This window comes from Salmo salar, chromosome ssa23 (genome assembly GCF_905237065.1).
Source record: "Salmo salar chromosome ssa23, Ssal_v3.1, whole genome shotgun sequence".
Taxonomy (NCBI): domain Eukaryota; kingdom Metazoa; phylum Chordata; class Actinopteri; order Salmoniformes; family Salmonidae; genus Salmo; species Salmo salar.
Window position 1 is genome coordinate 48642711 of NC_059464.1, and position 21258 is coordinate 48663968.

The 21258-nt window shown below is 43.9% G+C and overlaps 1 protein-coding gene across 5 annotated transcripts in view; it reads right to left on the reverse strand.

Annotated features, from left to right (window-relative positions):
• Nucleotides 1-21258, reverse strand: part of LOC106584817 (E3 SUMO-protein ligase PIAS1) — a 43272-nt gene that overhangs the window by 8837 nt on the left and 13177 nt on the right. For 2 of the 5 annotated variants that reach the window (XM_045706017.1, XM_045706016.1), the window contains exons 2-7: nucleotides 17595-17997; nucleotides 11503-11587; nucleotides 9699-9746; nucleotides 5773-5863; nucleotides 1426-1605; nucleotides 949-1054 (exon numbers count right to left, since the gene is read on the reverse strand). In XM_045706017.1, coding sequence (XP_045561973.1) covers nucleotides 949-1054; nucleotides 1426-1605; nucleotides 5773-5863; nucleotides 9699-9746; nucleotides 11503-11587; nucleotides 17595-17997 — 913 coding nt within the window. Of the gene's footprint in view, nucleotides 1-948; nucleotides 1055-1425; nucleotides 1606-5772; nucleotides 5864-9698; nucleotides 9747-11502; nucleotides 11940-12022; nucleotides 12381-17594; nucleotides 17998-21258 lie in introns of those variants that run through there. The other 3 variants (XM_014170414.2, XM_045706019.1, XM_045706018.1) reach the window with 3 other exon arrangements.

Sequence of the window (21258 nt, forward strand, 5' to 3'; positions counted from 1 at the left end):
AATCTCACTGTCAGGGTCTGCTGTTAACTTCTCTTTGACTGTGGAGAGAGAGAGAGAGAGAGAGAGAGAGAGACAACACAATCTCACTGTCAGGGTCTGCTGTTAACTTCTCTTTGACTGTGGAGAGAGAGAGAGAGAGAGAGAGAGACAACACAATCTCACTGTCAGGGTCTGCTGTTAACTTCTCTTTGACTGTGGAGAGAGAGAGAGAGAGAGACAACACAATCTCACTGTCAGGGTCTGCTGTTAACTTCTCTTTGACTGTGGAGAGAGAGAGAGAGAGAGAGAGACAACACAATCTCACTGTCAGGGTCTGCTGTTAACTTCTCTTTGACTGTGGAGAGAGAGAGAGAGAGAGAGAGAGAGACAACACAATCTCACTGTCAGGGTCTGCCGTTAACTTCTCTTTGACTGTGAAAGAAGAGAGAGAGAGACAACACAATCTCACTGTCAGGGTCTGCTGTTAACTTCTCTTTGACTGTGGAGAGAGAGAGAGAGAGAGAGAGAGAGACAACACAATCTCACTGTCAGGGTCTGCTGTTAACTTCTCTTTGACTGTGGAGAGAGAGAGAGAGAGAGAGAGAGACAACACAATCTCACTGTCAGGGTCTGCTGTTAACTTCTCTTTGACTGTGGAGAGAGAGAGAGAGAGAGAGAGAGAGAGAGAGAGAGACAACACAATCTCACTGTCAGGGTCTGCCGTTAACTTCTCTTTGACTGTGGAGAGAGAGAAGAGAGAAGAGAGAGAGAGAGAGAGAGAGACACAACACACAGAACACAATGAGCTGGATGTCACCAATAAAAAGAGGACATTCTCCCGTTCCCACTCCCCTAGCTTGGTGTCTTAGAGTCAGCCCCCTATGGTCATTAGGGTCTTGAGTTTTACAGTACCAACAGATCCAGGGGACCAGGCCTGGCAGCACCGTCTAATATCAGAGAGCCACCTACTGAGAGCTCTGGAGTGGTCTGGGTTGCGGATGCCTTTAGCTCGTAGCCTCTGTAGCAGGGTTGTGGACGTCTGCTGTCTCGCCAGGTACACTGCCATGGAGAAACTCTGAGATGGAAGACAAGAGAACAGGAGGGAAGTTAATGAACCACGAGGACACAAAACCATACAAATGGAACAGAATAGAATAACATTCTCCACGCTTTGTGGCTTCACAGCAGCAACCACATAGTATACAAACACTGGTCTATATCTTATGCAACAGGTTTAGCCAACAGTTTGTCAGCCAGCCAGCCAGCCAAGCCCAGCCCAGCCCAGCCAAGCCCAGCCCAGCCTTAGGGTTGCAAAATACTGGTCATGTTCCCAAATTTCCCAGGTTTTCAGATATCCTGGTTGGAGGATTCTGGATTGGTGTCCAACGTTAGATTCCTTACCCTGCCTATCTCGGAGGTCCATGACACCACGATAAGATTCCTTACCCTGCCTATCTCGGCGGTCCATGACACCACGATAAGATTCCTTACCCTGCCTATCTCGGCGGTCCATGACACCACGATAGTGTTTGGTACTGTGGTGGACAGTCTGACCAGTGACGTGATGTTGATGGGGCGACTCGGCCGTTTGGGTTCCACACCGTTTTTGGTTGGAGGAAGGTAGCTCTGAGGAAGAGGTGAAACAACAGGGTCAATGTCAGGTTGGGAAGAGCAGGACGCTAGGCTAACAACTTCCAAGAATTGTGGGTTCAAGTCCCACAGGGATAACATACACTATATAATGTGTTAGCACTAGGGTAAAGACAAACCAGGATAAATGTGTTAGCACTAGGACCAGGATAAATGTGTTAGCACTTGGACCAGGATAAATGTGTTAGCACTAGGACCAGGATAAATGTGTTAGCACTAGGACCAGGATAAATGTGTTAGCACTTGGACCAGGATAAATGTGTTAGCACTTGGACCAGGATAAATGTGTTAGCACTAGGACCAGGATAAATGTGTTAGCACTTGGACCAGGATAAATGTGTTAGCACTTGGACCAGGATAAATGTGTTAGCACTTGGACCAGGATAAATGTGTTAGCACTTGGACCAGGATAAATGTGTTAGCACTTGGACCAGGATAAATGTGTTAGCACTTGGACCAGGATAAATGTGTTAGCACTTGGACCAGGATAAATGTGTTAGCACTTGGACCAGGATAAATGTGTTAGCACTTGGACCAGGATAAATGTGTTAGCACTTGGACCAGGATAAATGTGTTAGCACTAGGACCAGGATAAATGTGTTAGCACTTGGACCAGGATAAATGTGTTAGCACTTGGACCAGGATAAATGTGTTAGCACTTGGACCAGGATAAATGTGTTAGCACTTGGACCAGGATAAATGTGTTTGCACTTGGACCAGGATAAATGTGTTAGCACTTGGACCAGGATAAATGTGTTAGCACTAGGACCAGGATAAATGTGTTAGCACTAGGACCAGGATAATGTGTTAGCACTAGGGCCAGGATAATGTGTTAGCACTAGGGCCAGGATAATGTGTTAGCACTAGGGCCAGGATAATGTGTTAGCACTAGGACCAGGATAATGTGTTAGCACTAGGACCAGGATAATGTGTTAGCACTAGGGCCAGGATAAATGTGTTAGCACTAGGGCCAGGATAAATGTGTTAGCACTAGGGCCAGGATAAATGTGTTAGCACTAGGACCAGGATAAATGTGTTAGCACTAGGACCAGGATAAATGTGTTAGCACTAGGACCAGGATAAATGTGTTAGCACTTGGACCAGGATAAATGTGTTAGCACTTGGACCAGGATAAATGTGTTAGCACTTGGACCAGGATAAATGTGTTAGCACTTGGACCAGGATAAATGTGTTAGCACTTGGACCAGGATAAATGTGTTAGCACTTGGACCAGGATAAATGTGTTAGCACTTGGACCAGGATAAATGTGTTAGCACTTGGACCAGGATAAATGTGTTAGCACTTGGACCAGGATAAATGTGTTAGCACTTGGACCAGGATAAATGTGTTAGCACTTGGACCAGGATAAATGTGTTAGCACTTGGACCAGGATAAATGTGTTAGCACTTGGACCAGGATAAATGTGTTAGCACTTGGACCAGGATAAATGTGTTAGCACTTGGACCAGGATAAATGTGTTAGCACTTGGACCAGGATAAATGTGTTAGCACTTGGACCAGGATAAATGTGTTAGCACTTGGACCAGGATAAATGTGTTAGCACTTGGACCAGGATAAATGTGTTAGCACTTGGACCAGGATAAATGTGTTAGCACTTGGACCAGGATAAATGTGTTAGCACTTGGACCAGGATAAATGTGTTAGCACTTGGACCAGGATAAATGTGTTAGCACTTGGACCAGGATAAATGTGTTAGCACTTGGACCAGGATAAATGTGTTAGCACTTGGACCAGGATAAATGTGTTAGCACTTGGACCAGGATAAATGTGTTAGCACTTGGACCAGGATAAATGTGTTAGCACTTGGACCAGGATAAATGTGTTAGCACTTGGACCAGGATAAATGTGTTAGCACTTGGACCAGGATAAATGTGTTAGCACTTGGACCAGGATAAATGTGTTAGCACTTGGACCAGGATAAATGTGTTAGCACTTGGACCAGGATAAATGTGTTAGCACTTGGACCAGGATAAATGTGTTAGCACTAGGACCAGGATAAATGTGTTAGCACTAGGACCAGGATAAATGTGTTAGCACTAGGACCAGGATAAATGTGTTAGCACTAGGACCAGGATAAATGTGTTAGCACTTGGACCAGGATAAATGTGTTAGCACTTGGACCAGGATAAATGTGTTAGCACTTGGACCAGGATAAATGTGTTAGCACTTGGACCAGGATAAATGTGTTAGCACTTGGACCAGGATAAATGTGTTAGCACTTGGACCAGGATAAATGTGTTAGCACTTGGACCAGGATAAATGTGTTAGCACTTGGACCAGGATAAATGTGTTAGCACTTGGACCAGGATAAATGTGTTAGCACTTGGACCAGGATAAATGTGTTAGCACTTGGACCAGGATAAATGTGTTAGCACTAGGACCAGGATAAATGTGTTAGCACTAGGACCAGGATAAATGTGTTAGCACTAGGACCAGGATAAATGTGTTAGCACTAGGACCAGGATAAATGTGTTAGCACTAGGACCAGGATAAATGTGTTAGCACTAGGACCAGGATAAATGTGTTAGCACTAGGACCAGGATAATGTGTTAGCACTAGGACCAGGATAATGTGTTAGCACTAGGACCAGGATAATGTGTTAGCACTAGGACCAGGATAATGTGTTAGCACTAGGACCAGGATAATGTGTTAGCACTAGGGCAAAGACAAACCCTGTAGGACCCCAGCACCAGGATTGAGAAACCAATACTCATTAAACCATTTGTTATGAAATGTCACACATTTGACCAAGACAAATATGATAATTCATGTTCTGAATCATTCAATGAGGTGTTTCTCTAACATATTATATGTATTGTACCTTTGTGTGATGTATTGTTGTCTCTATCTTCTAGCCCTTTGTGCTGTTGTCTGTGCCCAATAATGTTTGTACCATGTTTTGTACTACTACCATGTTGTTGTCATGCTGTGTTGCTACCATGTTGTTGTCATGCTGTGTTGCTACCATGTTGTTGTCATGCTGTGTTGCTACCATGTTGTTGTCATGCTGTGTTGCTACCATGTTGTTGTCATGCTGTGTTGCTACCATGTTGTTGTCATGTTGTGTTGCTACCATGTTGTTGTCATGCTGTGTTGCTACCATGTTGTTGCTATGTTGCTACCATGTTGTTGTCATGCTGTGTTACTACCATGTTGTTGTCATATTGTGTTGCTACCATGTTGTGTTGTCATGTGTTGCTACCACGCTGTGTTGTCATGCTGTGTTGCTACCATGTTGTTGCTATGTTGCTACCATGTTGTTGTCATGTTGTGTTGCTACCATGTTATTGTCATGTGTTTCTACCATGTTATTGTCATGCTGTGTTGCTGCCATGTTATTGTCATGCTGTGTTGCTACCATGTTGTTGCTATGTTGCTACCATGTTGTTGTCATGTTGTGTTGCTACCATGTTGTGTTGCTACCATGTTATTGTCATGTGTTTCTACCATGTTATTGTCATGCTGTGTTGGTGCCATGTTGTGTTTCTACCATGTTGTTGTTATGCTGTGTTGCTACCATGTTGTTGTCATGTTGTGTTGCTGCCATGCTGTTGTCATGTTGTGTTGCTGCCATGCTGTTGTCATGTTGTGTTGCTACCATGTTATTGTCATGCTGTGTTGCTGCCATGCTGTTGTCATGTTACCATGTTGTCATGTTGTGTTGCTACCATGTTGTTGTCATGTGTTGCTACCATGTTGTTGTCATGTTGTGTTGCTACCATGTTGTTGTCATGTTGTGTTGCTACCATGTTGTTGTCATGTTGGGCTGCTACCATGTTGTTGTCATGTTGGGCTGCTACCATGTTGTTGTCATGTTGTGTTTCTACCATGTTGTTGTCATGTTGGGCTGCTACCATGCTGTGTTGTCATGTGTTGCTGCCATGCTGTGTTGTTGTCTTAGGTCTCTCTTTATGTAGTGTTGTCTCTGTATTTTTCCTTATTTAAAAAAATCCACAGGAATCCATGGATTCAGTAAGTAATTTTGGCCATTTTATGTAAAATATTTGGACCGGAGACATGAGATTTAGCCCATTGGTTTTCTTAGAGGATGATGTACATTATTAACATATACTTTTACCCATTGGTCAAAACATGGGTTTTTTGATTGGACAGACGGACTCACCGGGAGGTTGCAGGGTTTGCTGTTGACTTTCACACACAGGTTGGAGGGGAAATGATCCTCCTGGGCGCAGCTCGTCTCTGACAAACAAAACCTGGGAGAGGACCACAGATCAACAACAAATACCAGAGATGAATAAAAAAAAATAAATAAAAAATAAATAAAAAAATCGCTAGGAATAACAGAGAGATTAATAACCAATTCAAAAATCACAGACACATCAATAAACAATTGACAAGCAGTCATATTTTTTTTTTCTTTTCTTTAAAAAGAGAGAGTGTGATCCCAAAATGACCAGAACAAAATATTTTCTGTCCTTGGGAAGGTGATCCATTTCATAGAAGCCTTTTGCGGCACCGCCATCTCTCTACTTTACTTTAGTGAACAAGTCATATTGTCAAAAGTGAAAGAAAAGACCATACAGAGCCTTCAGAAAGTTTTCATACCCCTTGACTTATTCCACATTGTGTTACAGCCTGAATTCAGAATGTATTACTTACACACACGAAGTTTACATACAACTTAGCCAAATACATTTAAAATCAGTTTTTCACAATTCCTGACATTTTAATCCCAGTAAAAATTCCCTGTTTTAGGTCAGTTAGGATCAACACTTTATTTTAAGAATGTGAAATGTCAGAATAATAGTAGAGAGAATGATTTATTTCAGCTTTTATTTCTTTCATCACATTCCCAGTGGGTCAGAAGTTTACATACACTCAATTAGTATTTGGTAGCATTGCCTTTAAATTGTTGAACTTGGGTCAAACGTTTCGGGTAGCCTTCCACAAGCTTCCCACAATAAGTTGGGTGAATTTTGGCCCATTCCTCCTGACAGAGCTGGTGTAACTGAGTCAGGTTTGTAGGCCTCCTTGCTCGTACATGCTTTTTCAGTTCTGCCCAGAAATTCTCTCTAGGATTGAGGTCAGGGCTTTGTGATGGCCACTCCAATACCTTGACTTTGTTGTCCTTAAGCTATTTCGCAACAACTTTGGAAGTGTTGGGGTCATTGTCCATTTGGAAGACCCATTTGCGACCAAGCTTTAACTTCCTGACTGATGTCTTGAGATGTTGCTTCAATATATCCACATCATTTTCCTTCCTCATGATAAGCATCTATTTTGTGAAGTGCACCAGTCCCTCCTGCAGTAAAGCACCCCCACAACATGATGCTGCCACCCCCGTGCTTCACGGTTGGGATGGTGTTCTTCGGCTTGCAAGCCTCCCCCTTTTTCCTCCAAACATAACGATGGTCATTGTTACCAAACAGTTCTATTTTTGTTTCATCAGACCAGAGGACATTTCTCCAAAAAGTACGATCTTTGTCCCCATGTGCAGTTGCAAACCGTAGTCTGGCTTTTTTATGGTGGTTTTGGAGCAGTGGCTTCTTCCTTGCTGAGCGGCCTTTCAGGTTATGTCGATATAGGACTCGTTTTACTGTGGATATAGATACTTTTGTACCTGTTTCCTCCAGCATCTTCACAAGGTCCTTTGCTGTTGTTCTGGGATTGATTTGTACTTTTCGCACCAAAGTACGTTCATCTCTAGGAGACAACGAGTCTCCTTCCTGAACGGTATGACGGCTGCGTGGTCCCATGGTGTTTATACTTGCGTACTATTGTTTGTACAGATGAACGTGGTACATTCAGGCATTTGGAAATTGCTCCCAAGGATAAACCAAACTTGTGGAGGTCCACAATTGTTTTTCTGAGGTCTTGACTGATTTCTTTTGATTTTCCCATGATATCAAGCAAAGAGGCACTGAGTTCGAAGGTAGGCCTTGAAATACATCCACAGGTACACATCCAATTGACTCAAATGATGTCAATTAGCCTATCAGAAGCTTCTAAAGCCATGACATAATTTTCTGGAATTTTCCAAGCTGTTTAAAGGCACAGTCAACTTAGTGTATGTAAACTTCTGACCCGCTGGAATTGTGATACAGTGAATTATAAGTGAAATAATCTGTCTGTAAAACAATTGTTGGAAAAATTACTTGTGTCATGCACAAAGTAGATGTCCTAACCGACTTGCCAAAACTATAGTTTGTTAACAAGAAATTTGTGGAGTGGTTGAAAAACAAGTTTTAATGACTCTGACCGAAGTGGATGTAAACTTACGACTTCAAATGTATATTGGCCTAAATCAATTATCTTTTCAAATGTATATAGTATGTATATATCTCTTCACTCAAAGACGCAATCATGGCCACTCTTACTGACTGTTGTGGCTGCTTTGTGTGATGTATTGTTGTCTCTACCTTCTTGCCCTTTGGGCTGTTTGTTGTCTTTGCCCAATAATGTTTGTACCATGTCTTGTGTTACTACCATGTTGTGCTGCTACTGTGTGTGTGTGTGTGTATATATATATATGTATATATATATATATATATATATATATATATAAAATTTTTACCTACACAGTACTCCATAATGACAAAGTGAAAACATGCTTTTTTTTTGCTAATGAAATACAGAAATCTAATTTACATCTAACACCACACACCCCTGAGTCAATACTTTGTCAGCGATTATAGCTGTGAGTCTTTCTGGGTAAAGTCTCTAAGAGCTTTACACACCTGGATTGTGCAACATTTGTCCATTATTCTTTAAAAAAAATTCTTCAAGCTCTGACAAATTGGTTGTTGATCATTGCTAGACAACCATTTTCAGGTCTGAGATTTTCAAGCAGATGTAAGTCAAAACTGTAACTCGGTCACTCAGGAACATTCACTGTCTTCTTGGTAAGCAACTCCAGTGTAGACTTGGCCTTGTGTTTTTAGGTTATTGTCCTGCTAAAAGGTGAATTCATCTCCCAGTGTCTGGTGGAAAGCAGACTGAACCAGGTTTTCCTCTAGGATTTTGCCTGTGCTTAGTTCTATTACATTTATTTTTGATCCTGATAAACTCCCCAGTCCTTAACAATTACAAGCATACCCATAACATGATGCAGCCACAACTATGCTAGAAAATATGGAGAGTGGTACTCATTAATGTGTTATATTGGATTTGCCCCAGACATAACACTTTGTATTCAGGACGAACAAATTTCTTTGCCACATTTCTTGCGGTATTAGTTCAGTGCCTCGTTGCAAACAGGATGCATGATTTGGAATATTTGTATTCTGTACAGGCTTCCTTCTTTTCACTCTGTCATTTAGGTTAGTAATGTGGAGTAACTACAATGTTGTTGATCCATCCTCAGTTTTCTCCTATCACAGTCGTTAAACTCTGTAACTATTTTAAAGTCAACATTGGCCTCATGATGAATTCCCTGTGAGGTTTCCTTCCTCACCAGCAACTGAGTTAGGAAGGACACCTGTATCTTTGTAGTGACTGGGTGTATTGATACACCATCCAAAGTGTAATTAATAACTTAACCATGCTCAAAGGGATATTCAATGTCTGCTTTTGAGTTTTTTTACACATCTACCAATAGGTGCTCTTTGCTCTTTGCAATAGGTGCTCTCTTGTATGTGTGGGGGAACAGCGAGGATGTGGTCATTTTAAAATGCATGCAACTTATTATGTGACTTGTTAAGCAAATATTTACTCCTGAACTTATTTATGCTACCATGCCGTTGTCATGTTGTGTTGCTGCCATGCTGAGAGGAGGAGGAGGGTCAGTATTAGGTTATAAGGCAGGTTGAGGCTTGCTATAACAAAGGGGGTTGAATACGTACAGGCTCAAGACATTTCAGCTTTTACATTTTTTTTAAAACATACTTCCACTTTCATCATTATGGGGTATTGTGATGTCATTATGGGTTATTGTGTGTAAGCCAGTGACCCCCCAAAAAATCTCAATTTAATCAATAATAAAACACATTTTTGAAAAAAATCAGGCTGTAACAACAACAAAATATGGGAAAAAAAGTCAATGGGTGTGAATACTTTCTGAAGGCTCTGTGAGAAGGCAGGAGAGCCTACCTTAACTGAACCTGGACTGCAAAGTCACACTTGGTCCCAGAGATGTCCCTGTAGACACACAGAGACGTAAGGTTTAGGAGAGAAGTCAGTTTGACAATGTTTTGCACGAGCAAAATGGCAGTGAGCAAAATAACCATAGAATTAAAACCGTTATCCCATTATCCAATGGGAAGGCACCGTTATCCCATTATCCAATGGGAAGGCACCGTTATCCCATTATCCAATGGGAAGGCACCGTTATCCCATTATCCAATGGGAAGGCACCGTTATCCCATTATAATGGAAGGACATTACAATGGGAAGGCACCGTTATCCCATTATCCAATGAGAAGGCACCGTTATCCCATTATCCAATGGGAAGGCACCGTTATCCCATTATCCAATGAGAAGGCACCGTTATCCCATTATCCAATGGGAAGGCACCGTTATCCCATTATCCAATGGGAAGGCACCGTTATCCCATTATCCAATGGGAAGGCACCGTTATCCCATTATCCAATGGGAAGGCAACGTTATCATATCGTATCCATTATCCAATGGGAAGGCACCGTTATCCCATTATCCAATGGGAAGGCACCGTTATCCCATTATCCAATGGGAAGGCACCGTTATCCCATTATCCAATGGGAAGGCACCGTTATCCCATTATCCAATGGGAAGGCACCGTTATCCCATTATCCAATGAGAAGGCATTGTTATCCCATTATCCAATGAGAGTGCCAAATATTGTGACTTGCAATAGGATCATGCATCGATTTGCAGTTTATTAAAAACTGTATTTTTGTACATATCTATCGAAAATTACACAGATGTTCTCAGTGGTGTAGATAGGGGTCGGGTGTGTTCTAGTGGTGTAGATAGGGGTCGGGTGTGTTCTAGTGGTGTAGATAGGGGTCGGGTGTGTTCTAGTGGTGTAGATAGGGGTCGGGTGTGTTCTAGTGGTGTAGATAGGGGTCGGGTGTGTCCTAGTGGTGTAGATAGGGGTCGGGTGTGTCCTAGTGGTGTAGATAGGGGTCGGGTGTGTTCTAGTGGTGTAGATAGGGGTCGGGTGTGTCCTAGTGGTGTAGATAGGGGTCGGGTGTGTCCTAGTGGTGTAGATAGGGGTCGGGTGTGTCCTAGTGGTGTAGATAGGGGTCGGGTGTGTTCTAGTGGTGTAGATAGGGGTCGGGTGTGTTCTAGTGGTGTAGATAGGGGTCGGGTGTGTCCTAGTGGTGTAGATAGGGGTCGGGTGTGTCCTAGTGGTGTAGATAGGGGTCGGGTGTGTCCTAGTGGTCCAGATAGGGGTCGGGTGTGTCCTAGTGGTGTAGATAGGGGTCGGGTGTGTTCTAGTGGTGTAGATAGGGGTCGGGTGTGTTCTAGTGGTGTAGATAGGGGTCGGGTGTGTTCTAGTGGTGTAGATAGGGGTCGGGTGTGTCCTAGTGGTGTAGATAGGGGTCGGGTGTGTTCTAGTGGTGTAGATAGGGGTCGGGTGTGTCCTAGTGGTGTAGATAGGGGTCGGGTGTGTTCTAGTGGTGCAGATAGGGGTCGGGTGTGTCCTAGTGGTGTAGATAGGGGTCGGGTGTGTTCTAGTGGTGTAGATAGGGGTCGGGTGTGTTCTAGTGGTGTAGATAGGGGTCGGGTGTGTTCTAGTGGTGTAGATAGGGGTCGGGTGTGTTCTAGTGGTGTAGATAGGGGTCGGGTGTGTTCTAGTGGTGCAGATAGGGGTCGGGTGTGTTCTAGTGGTGTAGATAGGGGTCGGGTGTGTTCTAGTGGTCCAGATAGGGGTCGGGTGTGTTGTAGTGGTGTAGATAGGGGTCAGTCTTACATGGAGCTGCTGATCTGCTGGACCTGCTGAGGCGTCAACGCAAAGGCATAACACGTCTCCTGAAACCGCTGACTGTTGTCTGAGGCTGAGAGAGAGACAGAGAGACAGAGAGACAGAGAGACAGAGAGAGACAGAACTAGAACGAATCTCATCCTACCAACCATCCGCTCCCACAAGAGAGAACACAGCCAGAAAACTAGACAAACTTCAGTTACAGCCGTTACAATGGCGGATACGCTGTGGGTTAACCTAGAGATGGGACGACCTAACCAATGGCGGATACGCTGTGGGTTAACCTAGAGATGGGACGACCTAACCAATGGCGGATACGCTGTGGGTTAACCTAGAGATGGGACGACCTAACCAATGGCGGATACGCTGTGGGTTAACCTAGAGATGGGACGACCTAACCAATGGCGGATACGCTGTGGGTTAACCTAGAGATGGGAGCCCATGGGGAACGCTGTGGTTAACCAGAGATGGGACGACCTAACCAATGGCGGATACGCTGTGGGTTAACCTAGAGATGGGACGACCTAACCAATGGCGGATACGCTGTGGGTTAACCTAGAGATGGGACCATACACTCTTTATTCTATGGACCTAACAGACAGGATAGACAGACACGCATCCTAATTATATATGTTTTAGAAACAACTGTTAAATCACAATAAATCTATAGGTTAAAGCCTTATTGCTTTAATAAAAAAAACAGTGTATATGATGGAATGTATGTGAAATATACACTGTCTGTACAAAACCAAGCCCTTTCCACAAACTCAGGTGAATCCAGGTGAAAGCTATGATCCCTTATGTAGATGAAGTGGAGGAAACAGGTTTGTTTTTTTATTTCACCTTTATTGAACCAGGTAGGCTAGTTGAGAACAAGTCCTTTATTTAACCAGGTAGGCTAGTTGAGAACAAGTCCTTTATTGAACCAGGTAGGCTAGTTGAGAACAAGTTCTCATTTACAACTGCGACCGGGCCAAGATAAAGCAAAGCAGTTCGACACATAAAACAACAGAGTTACACATGGAATAAAACAAACATACAGTCAATAATACAGTGGAACAAAAGAAAACAAAAAGTCTATATACAGTGAGTGCAAATGAGGTAGGTTAAGGCAATAAATAGGCCATGGTGGCGAAGTAATTACAATATAGCAATTAAACACTGGAATGGTAGATGTGCAGAAGATGAATATGCAAGTAGAGATACTGGGGTGCAAAGGAGCAAGATAAATAAATAAATACAGGTATGGGGATGAGGTAGATTGGATGGGCTGTTTACAGATGGGCTGTGTACAGGTGCAGTGATCTGTGAGCTGCTCTGACAGCTGGTGCTTAAAGCTAGTAAGGGAGATATGAGTCTCCAGCTTCAGAGATTTTTGCAGTTCGTTCCAGTCATTGGCAGCAGAGAACTGGAAGGAAAGGCGGCTAAAGGAGGAATTGGCTTTGGGGGTGACCAGAGAGATATACCTGCTGGAGCGCGTGCTACAGGTGGGTGCTGCTATGGTGACCAGCGAGCTGAGATAAGGCGGGGCTTTACCTAGCAGGGTCTTGTAGATGACCTGTAGCCAGTGGTTTTGGCGACAAGTATGAAGCGAGGGCCAACCAACGAGAGCGTACCGGTCGTAATGGTGGGTAGTAGATGGGGCTTTGGTGACAAAACGGATGGCACTGTGATAGACTGCATCCAGTTTGTTGAGTAGAGTGTTGGAGGCTATTTTATAGATGACATAACCGAAGTCGAGGATTGGTTGGAGGGTATGTTTGGCAGCATGAGTGAAGGATGCTTTGTTGCGATATAGGAAGCCGATTCTAGATTTAATTTTGGATTGGAGATGTTTGATGTGAGTCTGGAAGGAGAGTTTACAATCTAACCAGACACCCAGGTATTTGTAGTTGTCCACGTATTCTAAGTCAGAGCCGTCCAGAGTAGTGATGCTGGACGGGCGAGCAGGTGCGGGCAGCGATCGGTTGAAGAGCATGCATTTAGCTTTACTTGCGTTTAAGAGCAGTTGGAGACCACAGAAGGAGAGTTGTATGGCATTGAAGCTCGTCTGGAGGTTAGTTAACACAGTGTCCAAACAGGGGCCAGAAGTATACAGAATGGTGTCGTCTGCATAGAGGTGGATCAGAGAATCACCAGCAGCAAGAGCAACATCATTGATGTATACAGAGAAGAGAGTCGGCCCGAGAATTGAACCCTGTGGTACCCCCATAAAGACTGCCAGAGGTCCGGACAACAGGCCCTCTGATTTGACACACTGAACTCTATCAGAGAAGTAGTTGGTAAACCAGGCGAGGCAATCATTTGAGAAACCAAGGCTGTCGAGTCTGCCAATAAGAATGTGGTGATTGACAGAGTTGAAAGACTTGGCCAGGTCGATGAATACAGCCGCACAGTATTGTTTCTTATCAATGGCGGTTATGATGTCGTTTAGTACCTTGAGCGTGGCTGAGGTGCACCCGTGACCAGCTCTGAAACCAGATTGCATAGCGGAGAAGGTACGGTGGGATTCGAAATGGTCGGTAATCTGTTTGTTAACTTGACTTTCGAAGACCTTAGAAAGGCAGGGTAGGATGGATATAGGTCTGTAGCAGTTTGGGTCTAGAGTGTCACCCCCTTTGAAGAGGGGGATGACCGCGGCAGCTTTCCAATCTTTGGGAATCTTAGACGATACGAAAGAGAGGTTGAACAGGCTAGTAATAGGGGTTGCAACAAGAGAGGGTCCAGATTGTCTAGTCCGGCTAATTTGTATGGGTCCGGATTTTGCAGCTCTTTCAGAACATCAGCTATCTGGATTTGGGTGAAGTAGAAATGGTGGGGGCATTGGCGGGTTGCTGTGGAGGGTGCCGGGCAGTTGACCGGGGTAGGGGTAGCCAGATGGAAAGCATGGCCAGCCATAGAGAAATGCTTATTGCAATTCTCAATTATAGTGGATTTATCAGAGGTGACAAAGTTTCCTATCCTCAGTGCAGTGGGCAGCTGGGAGGAGGTGCTCTTATTCTCCATGTACTTTACAGTGTCCCAGAACTTTTTTGAGTTGGTGCTACAGGATGCAAATTTCTATTTGTAAAAGCTAGCCTTAGCTTTTCTAACTGCCTGTGTATATTGGTTCCTAACTTCCCTGAAAAGTTGCATATCACGGGGGCTATTCGATGCTAATGCAGAACGCCACAGGATGTTTTTGTGCTGGTCAAGGGCAGTCAGGTCTGGAGTGAACCAAGGACTATATCTATTCCTAGTTCTACATTTTTTGAGTGGGGCATGCTTATTTAAGATGGTGAAGGCACTTTTAAAGAATAGCCAGGCATCATCTACTGACGGGATGAGGTCAATGTCATTCGAGGATACCCCGGCCAGGTCGATTAGAAAGGCCTGCTCGCAGAAGTGTTTTAGGGAGCGATTGACAGTGATGATGGGTGGTCGTTTGGTCGCAGACCGATTACGGATGCAGGCAATGATCGCTGAGATCTTGATTGAAAACAGCAGAGGTGAATTTGGAGGGCGAGTTAGTTAGGATGACATCTATGAGGGTGCCCGTGTTTACAGATTTGGGGTTGTACCTGGTAGGTTCATTGATAATTTGTGTGAGATTGAGGGCATCAAGCTTAGATTGCAGGATGGCCGGGGTGTTAAGCATGTCCCAGTTTAGGTCACCTAGTAGCATAAGCTCAGAAGATAGATGGGGGGGCAATCAATTCACATATGGTATCGAGGGCACAGCTGGGGGCAGAGGGTGGTCTATAGCAAGCGGCAACAGTGAGAGACTTGTTTCTGGAAAGGTGAATTTTTAGAAGTAGAAGCTCGAATTGTTTGGGTACAGACTTGGATAGTAATACAGAACTCTGCAGGCTATCTTTGCAGTAGATCGCAACACCGCCCCCTTTGGCAGTTCTATCTTGGCGGAAAATGTTATAGTTAGCGAAGGAGATTTCAGGGTTTTTGGTGGTTTTCCTAAGCCAGGATTCAGACATGGCTAAGACATCCGGGTTGGCAGAGTGTGCTAAAGCAGTGAATAAAACAAACTTAGGGAGGAGGCTTCTAATGTTAACATGCATGAAACCAAGGTTATTACGGTTACAGAAGTCAACAAATGAGAGCACCTGGGGAGTGGGAGTGGAGCTAAGCACTGCAGGACCTGGATTAACCTCCACATCACCAGAGGAGAAGTAGGATAAGGGTACGGCTAAAGGCTATACGAACTGGCCGTCTAGCACGTTCGAAACAGAGAGTAAAAGGAGCAGGTTTCTGGGGCTAAACATGCTAGCAGTTAGCAGACCGGGGCTGGCATGCTAGCAGTTAGCAGACCGGGTTAGCAAGCAAGCAGTTGGCAGACCGGGGCTAGCAGTTAGCAGACCGGGGCTAGCAAGTTAGCCTTTGGGGGACGTCGCGATGGGGGTAAGTCTGTTTTTGCCTCTACAGACAAAGGTAAGGTAGGATGTGAGTACATTGGAGGTAAACCTAGGCATTGAGTAATGATGAGAGAGATATAGTCTCTAGAGACGTTTAAACCAGGTGATGTCATCGCATATGTGGGAGGTTGAACAACATGGTTGGTTAAGGCATATTGAGCAGGGCTAGAGGCTCTACAGTGAAATAAGACAGTAATCACTAACCAGGACAGTAATGAACGAGGCATATTGATATTAGAGAGAGGCATGCGTGGCCAAGTGAACATATGGGTCCAGTGAGTGGTTGGGCTGACTGGGGACACGGCGATTCAGAGGACGTCGCGCCTGAGGGGCCTGTTGGAATCCTCGGGCAGATTATGTCGGTATTCCAGTCGTAGAGGATCAGCGAGGTTCCGGCAGTAGAAGGGGTCTGGATATTGTAGCCCAGGAGTGGGCTTCGGTGGTAGCCCAGGAGCCCTGGCCGGGCTCGCTTCAGGCTAGTTGGTGCTTGCTCCGGGATGGAAACGCTAGCCAGGAGTAGTCACCCGGGATTGCGGTTAGCTAGTTGTGAAGATCCAGATGAAAATGTTCAGAGTTTGCGGTAGGAATCCGGGGATATGGGGAAAAAAATATTATTATTATTATTATTATTATTATTATAAGTCCGTTATGCTCTGGTTTGCGTTACGTTGTTCGAACTGGCGAGAGCTTTCCGAGCTTAAGGTTAGCTGATGACCGCTAGCAATGGTTTGCTGACTGATAGCTGGTAGTTAGTTAGCTGGCTAGCTTCAGTTGAGGGATTCCAGATCCGAAGTAAATAGAAATACTTTAGGAAGAAAAACTGATCCACGCCACATTGGGTGAGGCGGGTTGCAGGAGAGGATTTAGAAGTTGAGGTTTAGGAAAATATTTTTTAAAGATATGCGAAGAAAAAGATGTTAAAAAGATATATACAAGGGACACGACAGGACAAAGACAAGAAGACGTCTGGCTGCTACGCCATCTTGGATTAGGTTAAAGAAAGATTGTTAAGCCTTGAGACAATTGAGACATGGATTGTGTATGTGTGCCATTCAGAGGGTGAATGGGCAAGACAAAATATTTAAGTGCCTTTGAACAGGGTATGGTGGTAGTAGGTGCCCAGGTGCACCGGTTTGACTGTGTCAAGAACAGCAACGCTGCTGGGTTGTCGCTCAACAGTTTCCTGTGTGTATCAATAACGGTCCACCACCCAAAGGACATCCAGCCAACTTGACACAACTGTGGGAAGCATTGGTTAACTGGTTGGTTACACACGGTTAACTGTTGAGCGTGAAAAGAAAAATCCAGCAGCGCTGCCGTTCTTGACACACACAAACTGATGCCCCTGAGCACCTACTACCATCGCCCTGTTCAAAGGCACTTCAATCTTCTGTCTTGCCCAATTCACCCTCTGAATGGTCACACATACACAATCCATGTCTCAATTATCTCAAGGCTTTAAAAAAAATAATAATCCTTCTTTAACTTGTCTCCTCCCCTTCATCTACACGGATTGAAGTGGATTTAACAGGTGACATCAACGAGGGATCATAGCTTTCACCTGGTCGGTCTCATGGAAAAGAGAAGATGTTCTTAATGTTTTGTACACTCAGCGTATGTATGTATGTATGTATGTATGTATGTATGTATGTAAGTCTAAGCACCACTTACCCAGGCTGGTGGGTTTGATAAGCTCATCCAGCATGTCGTAGAAGGGCAGTCTCTGGAGCTTGACGTCAGGGTGTACGGGGTGAAGGCCTAGTTCATGTTTGGGCACCAGCAGAGAGCCAGGCGAGGGGGACCCGTGGCTGTCAAACCCCAGCGAGGTGAGGCCTCCGGATAGACTGGAGGTGGAGTGGACACTGGGCAGGGCCAGATCCACCGGAGACAGCATCTTGGCGGGGAAGCGGCGTCTGTAGAGCTCCTTCACCTTCATCTGGACAGCGGGGCTGCAGCCGGCCTTAAGGAGGTGCAAGGCTTTGGTCAACAGTTGGTGTTTGCGTCCGTGCTTGTTGCGTCCTGCGTAGCCTAGTAAAACTTGTAGCTCTGAAACACGAAGGCTCATCACCATTTGCTTTGGGAGAAAAAATAAATAAAAATTTAATTAATTTTTTTTTTTTTAATAAATCAGCATTATTACTTCACAGTACTACAAACATAGAGGATAATAGGACACACGAGTAGAACAACTAAAATACATTTACATAATTTTTTTTACCCACTTCATATGTATATACTGTATTCTAGTCATTCAAGCAACTTTTTTTAAAATCTAAATGCGTTTTTTATTTTGAAAGAAATGCCTTCTGGGACATGTGAACTTTCATGTGCCTTAATAACAAACTTGTATGCCATCTGAAAATGTGAATTAAATTGTTAAATTACGAGCCTAGTTGGTTTAAAAAAAGAAACCATCCCGCTAGCCATGATTGGCTGAGATAATGGATGGGCTGGACATCTAGAGAGATGTGTTTGGATTGGTCTGCCATGTAGCACGCTTCCGTCTATAACATGAGCTGCTCAGTATGTGTCGGTAATCTTTTCTAACGTGGCTTTTTAATAAAGACATCACGTAGTAGAACTGTTGCTCTTGAAAAAATCTGTGGAATTACAGTACGATAGCTAAGGAGATGGAGAAGGTTCTGGCGTTTGACTGCAAAATATGCAGACGAGTCGATAAGAGAACACACAGAAGGCTGTTGTATAAAACCTCCGGATTACATCTTCAAACTAAGGGCAACCATGACAGAGGGAGAAGTGTCCATCCATGTACACAGGTAAGAGAGTTTAGCTAGCTACATATTCGGATATTACACATTCATAATTTTGTCAGAAAGTCATTTTCATTTCAAGTTAGTGTACTGTTAGCTATCTGGCTAACTTAAGCTGGCTGGCTTGCTAACATTACGTGTATGATCTGTGTAGGAATATTATTCATATCTGAGAGCAATTTGCATTGCTAGTTATAGCCTAAGGTTAGCTAGCTAACATTGAACCCGTTTGGTTAGCTACCTGCAGATTCATGCAGGGTCGAAACGTTACGAGTTGAGATTAATGGTTCATTGTTTAGCTAGCTAGCTACATGTCTAAACAAAAAAAGACTCCACTATGCAAGTAACTATTTCAATAGAATGTTCATGATGTCACTGCGACAACTGCCGATAGGCGTAGCTGGTAAATTCACTCTGGCTATCTACTCCGATTTCAGAGTTGTTTAGTACACTGCCTCACATGTGGCTAAAGCTTATGAGGGTGTGAACGATGCTGAATGGGTGTAGACAAAGAAGAGCTCTCCAGTAGGTGTACCAAAACATTCCAAGGACCATTTTCTCAGAAGTGGGGTTACAAGTTAATCAACTTTCAAAGCAGATTTACTTTGCTCATTGTTCCTCAACTGTAGTGTATGTAATACAATTTTCTATCTCTGAGTCTCTACTTTTATCCAATGTAAAAAAAAAAGTACTTATTTTTTTATTTTTTTTTACATAAAACCGAACCAGTTGGTCACATATTCTATTCATATAGTCTACACATCCCATCTATCCATATACACACAGTACCGGTCAAAAGTTGACACCTACTCATTCATGGGTTTCTTTATTTTTTACTATTTTCTACGTTGAATAATAATAGTGAAGACATCAAAACTATGAAATAACACACATATGGAATCATGTAGTAACCAACAAACCAAAAAAAAGTGTTAAAATCAAAATATATTTTATATTCTTCAAAGTAGCCACCCTTTGCATTGATGATGGCTGTCCACATTCTTGGCATTCTCTCAACCAGCTTCATGAGGTAGTCACCTGGAATGGGTTTCAATTAACAGGTGTGCCTTTTTTTAAAAATGGTGGAATTTCTTTCCTTCTTATTGCATTTGAACAAATCAGTTGTCTTGTGACAAGGTAGGGGTGGTATACAGAAGATAGCCCTATTTGGTAAAAGACCAAGTCCATATTATGGCAAGAACAGCTCAAATAAGCAAAGAGAAACAACAGTCCATCATTACTTTAATTAAGACAGGAAGGTCAGTCAATCCGTAACGTTTCAAGAACTTTGAAAGTTTCTTCAAGTGCAGTCGCAAAAAAACATCAAGCGCTATGATGAAACTGGCTCTCATGAGGACCGCCACGGGAATGGAAGACCCAGAGTTACCTCTGCTGCAGAGGATAACTTCATTAGAGTTACCAGCCTCAGGAATTGCAGCCGAAATAAATGCTTCACAGAGTTCAAGTAACAGACACATCTCAACATCAACTCTGGAGGCAACAGATGAAAGAGCCTCAGATCCACAAAGTCCCGTCCACCAGGTGGCTGATGAGCTATGTTGGCGCGATTGCCATATTGCATCTCCATCCCAAAGCCCTTGCTTGGAAGTGAACTTCGTCAGACAGCCAAGAACCTTGCCCTCATCCAGGCCAAGGTGGCGAGACACGGTTAGTAATGACACCATAGGCCTTGTTGATCTCTGCACCAGACAGGATGCTCTTGCCAGCATACTTGGGCTTCAGGCAGAGGTCTTCACGCTTTTTGATGGATTTCAGAACTGCAGTTTCCTCTGCTTGGAGAAACAGTGAAGTGGGCAGGGCAGTACGGATTTAGTCTCTTACATCTGCAAGCAGAGTCTGAACATCAGACAGGATGGCATTGTCTCCCTCAATCCGTGCAATGGCTACTGCTATAGGTTTCAGGAGTGTCAGGCTGCTTACCACTCTCTCCCAAAATACACCATCCAGGAGGATCCTCTTGATGGGGCTGTCCGTATCGGCAGAGTGTGATATGGCCATTTCTTGGAGAGACTCCTTCCCCTCCAGGAGACTGTCAAACATGATGACAACACCACTCCAACGGGTGTTGCTGGGCAGCTTCAATGTGGTGCTCTTATTCTTCTCACTTTGCTTGGTGAGGTAGATTGCTGCTATAACTTGATGATCCTTAACATACCTAACCATTTCCTTGGCTCTCTTGGCTCTCTTGTAGAGTGTATCCATTGTTTTCAGTGCCATGGTGTCCTTGAAGAGCAGATTCAATGCATGAGCCAATGGGTGTGATGTGAGGGTAGGACTCCTCCACTTTAGACCAAGCAGCCTTCATGTTCACAGCATTGTCTGTCACCAGTGCAAATACCTTCTGTGGTCCAAGGTCATTGATGACTGCCTTCAGCTCATCTGCAATGTAGAGACCGGTGTGTCTGTTGTCCCTTGTGTCTGTGCTCTTGTAGAAACCTGTTTGAGGGATGGAGATGATGTAGTTAATTATTCCTTGCCCACGAACATTCGACCGGCCATCAGAGATGATTGCAATACAGTCTGCTTTCTCTATGATTTGCTTG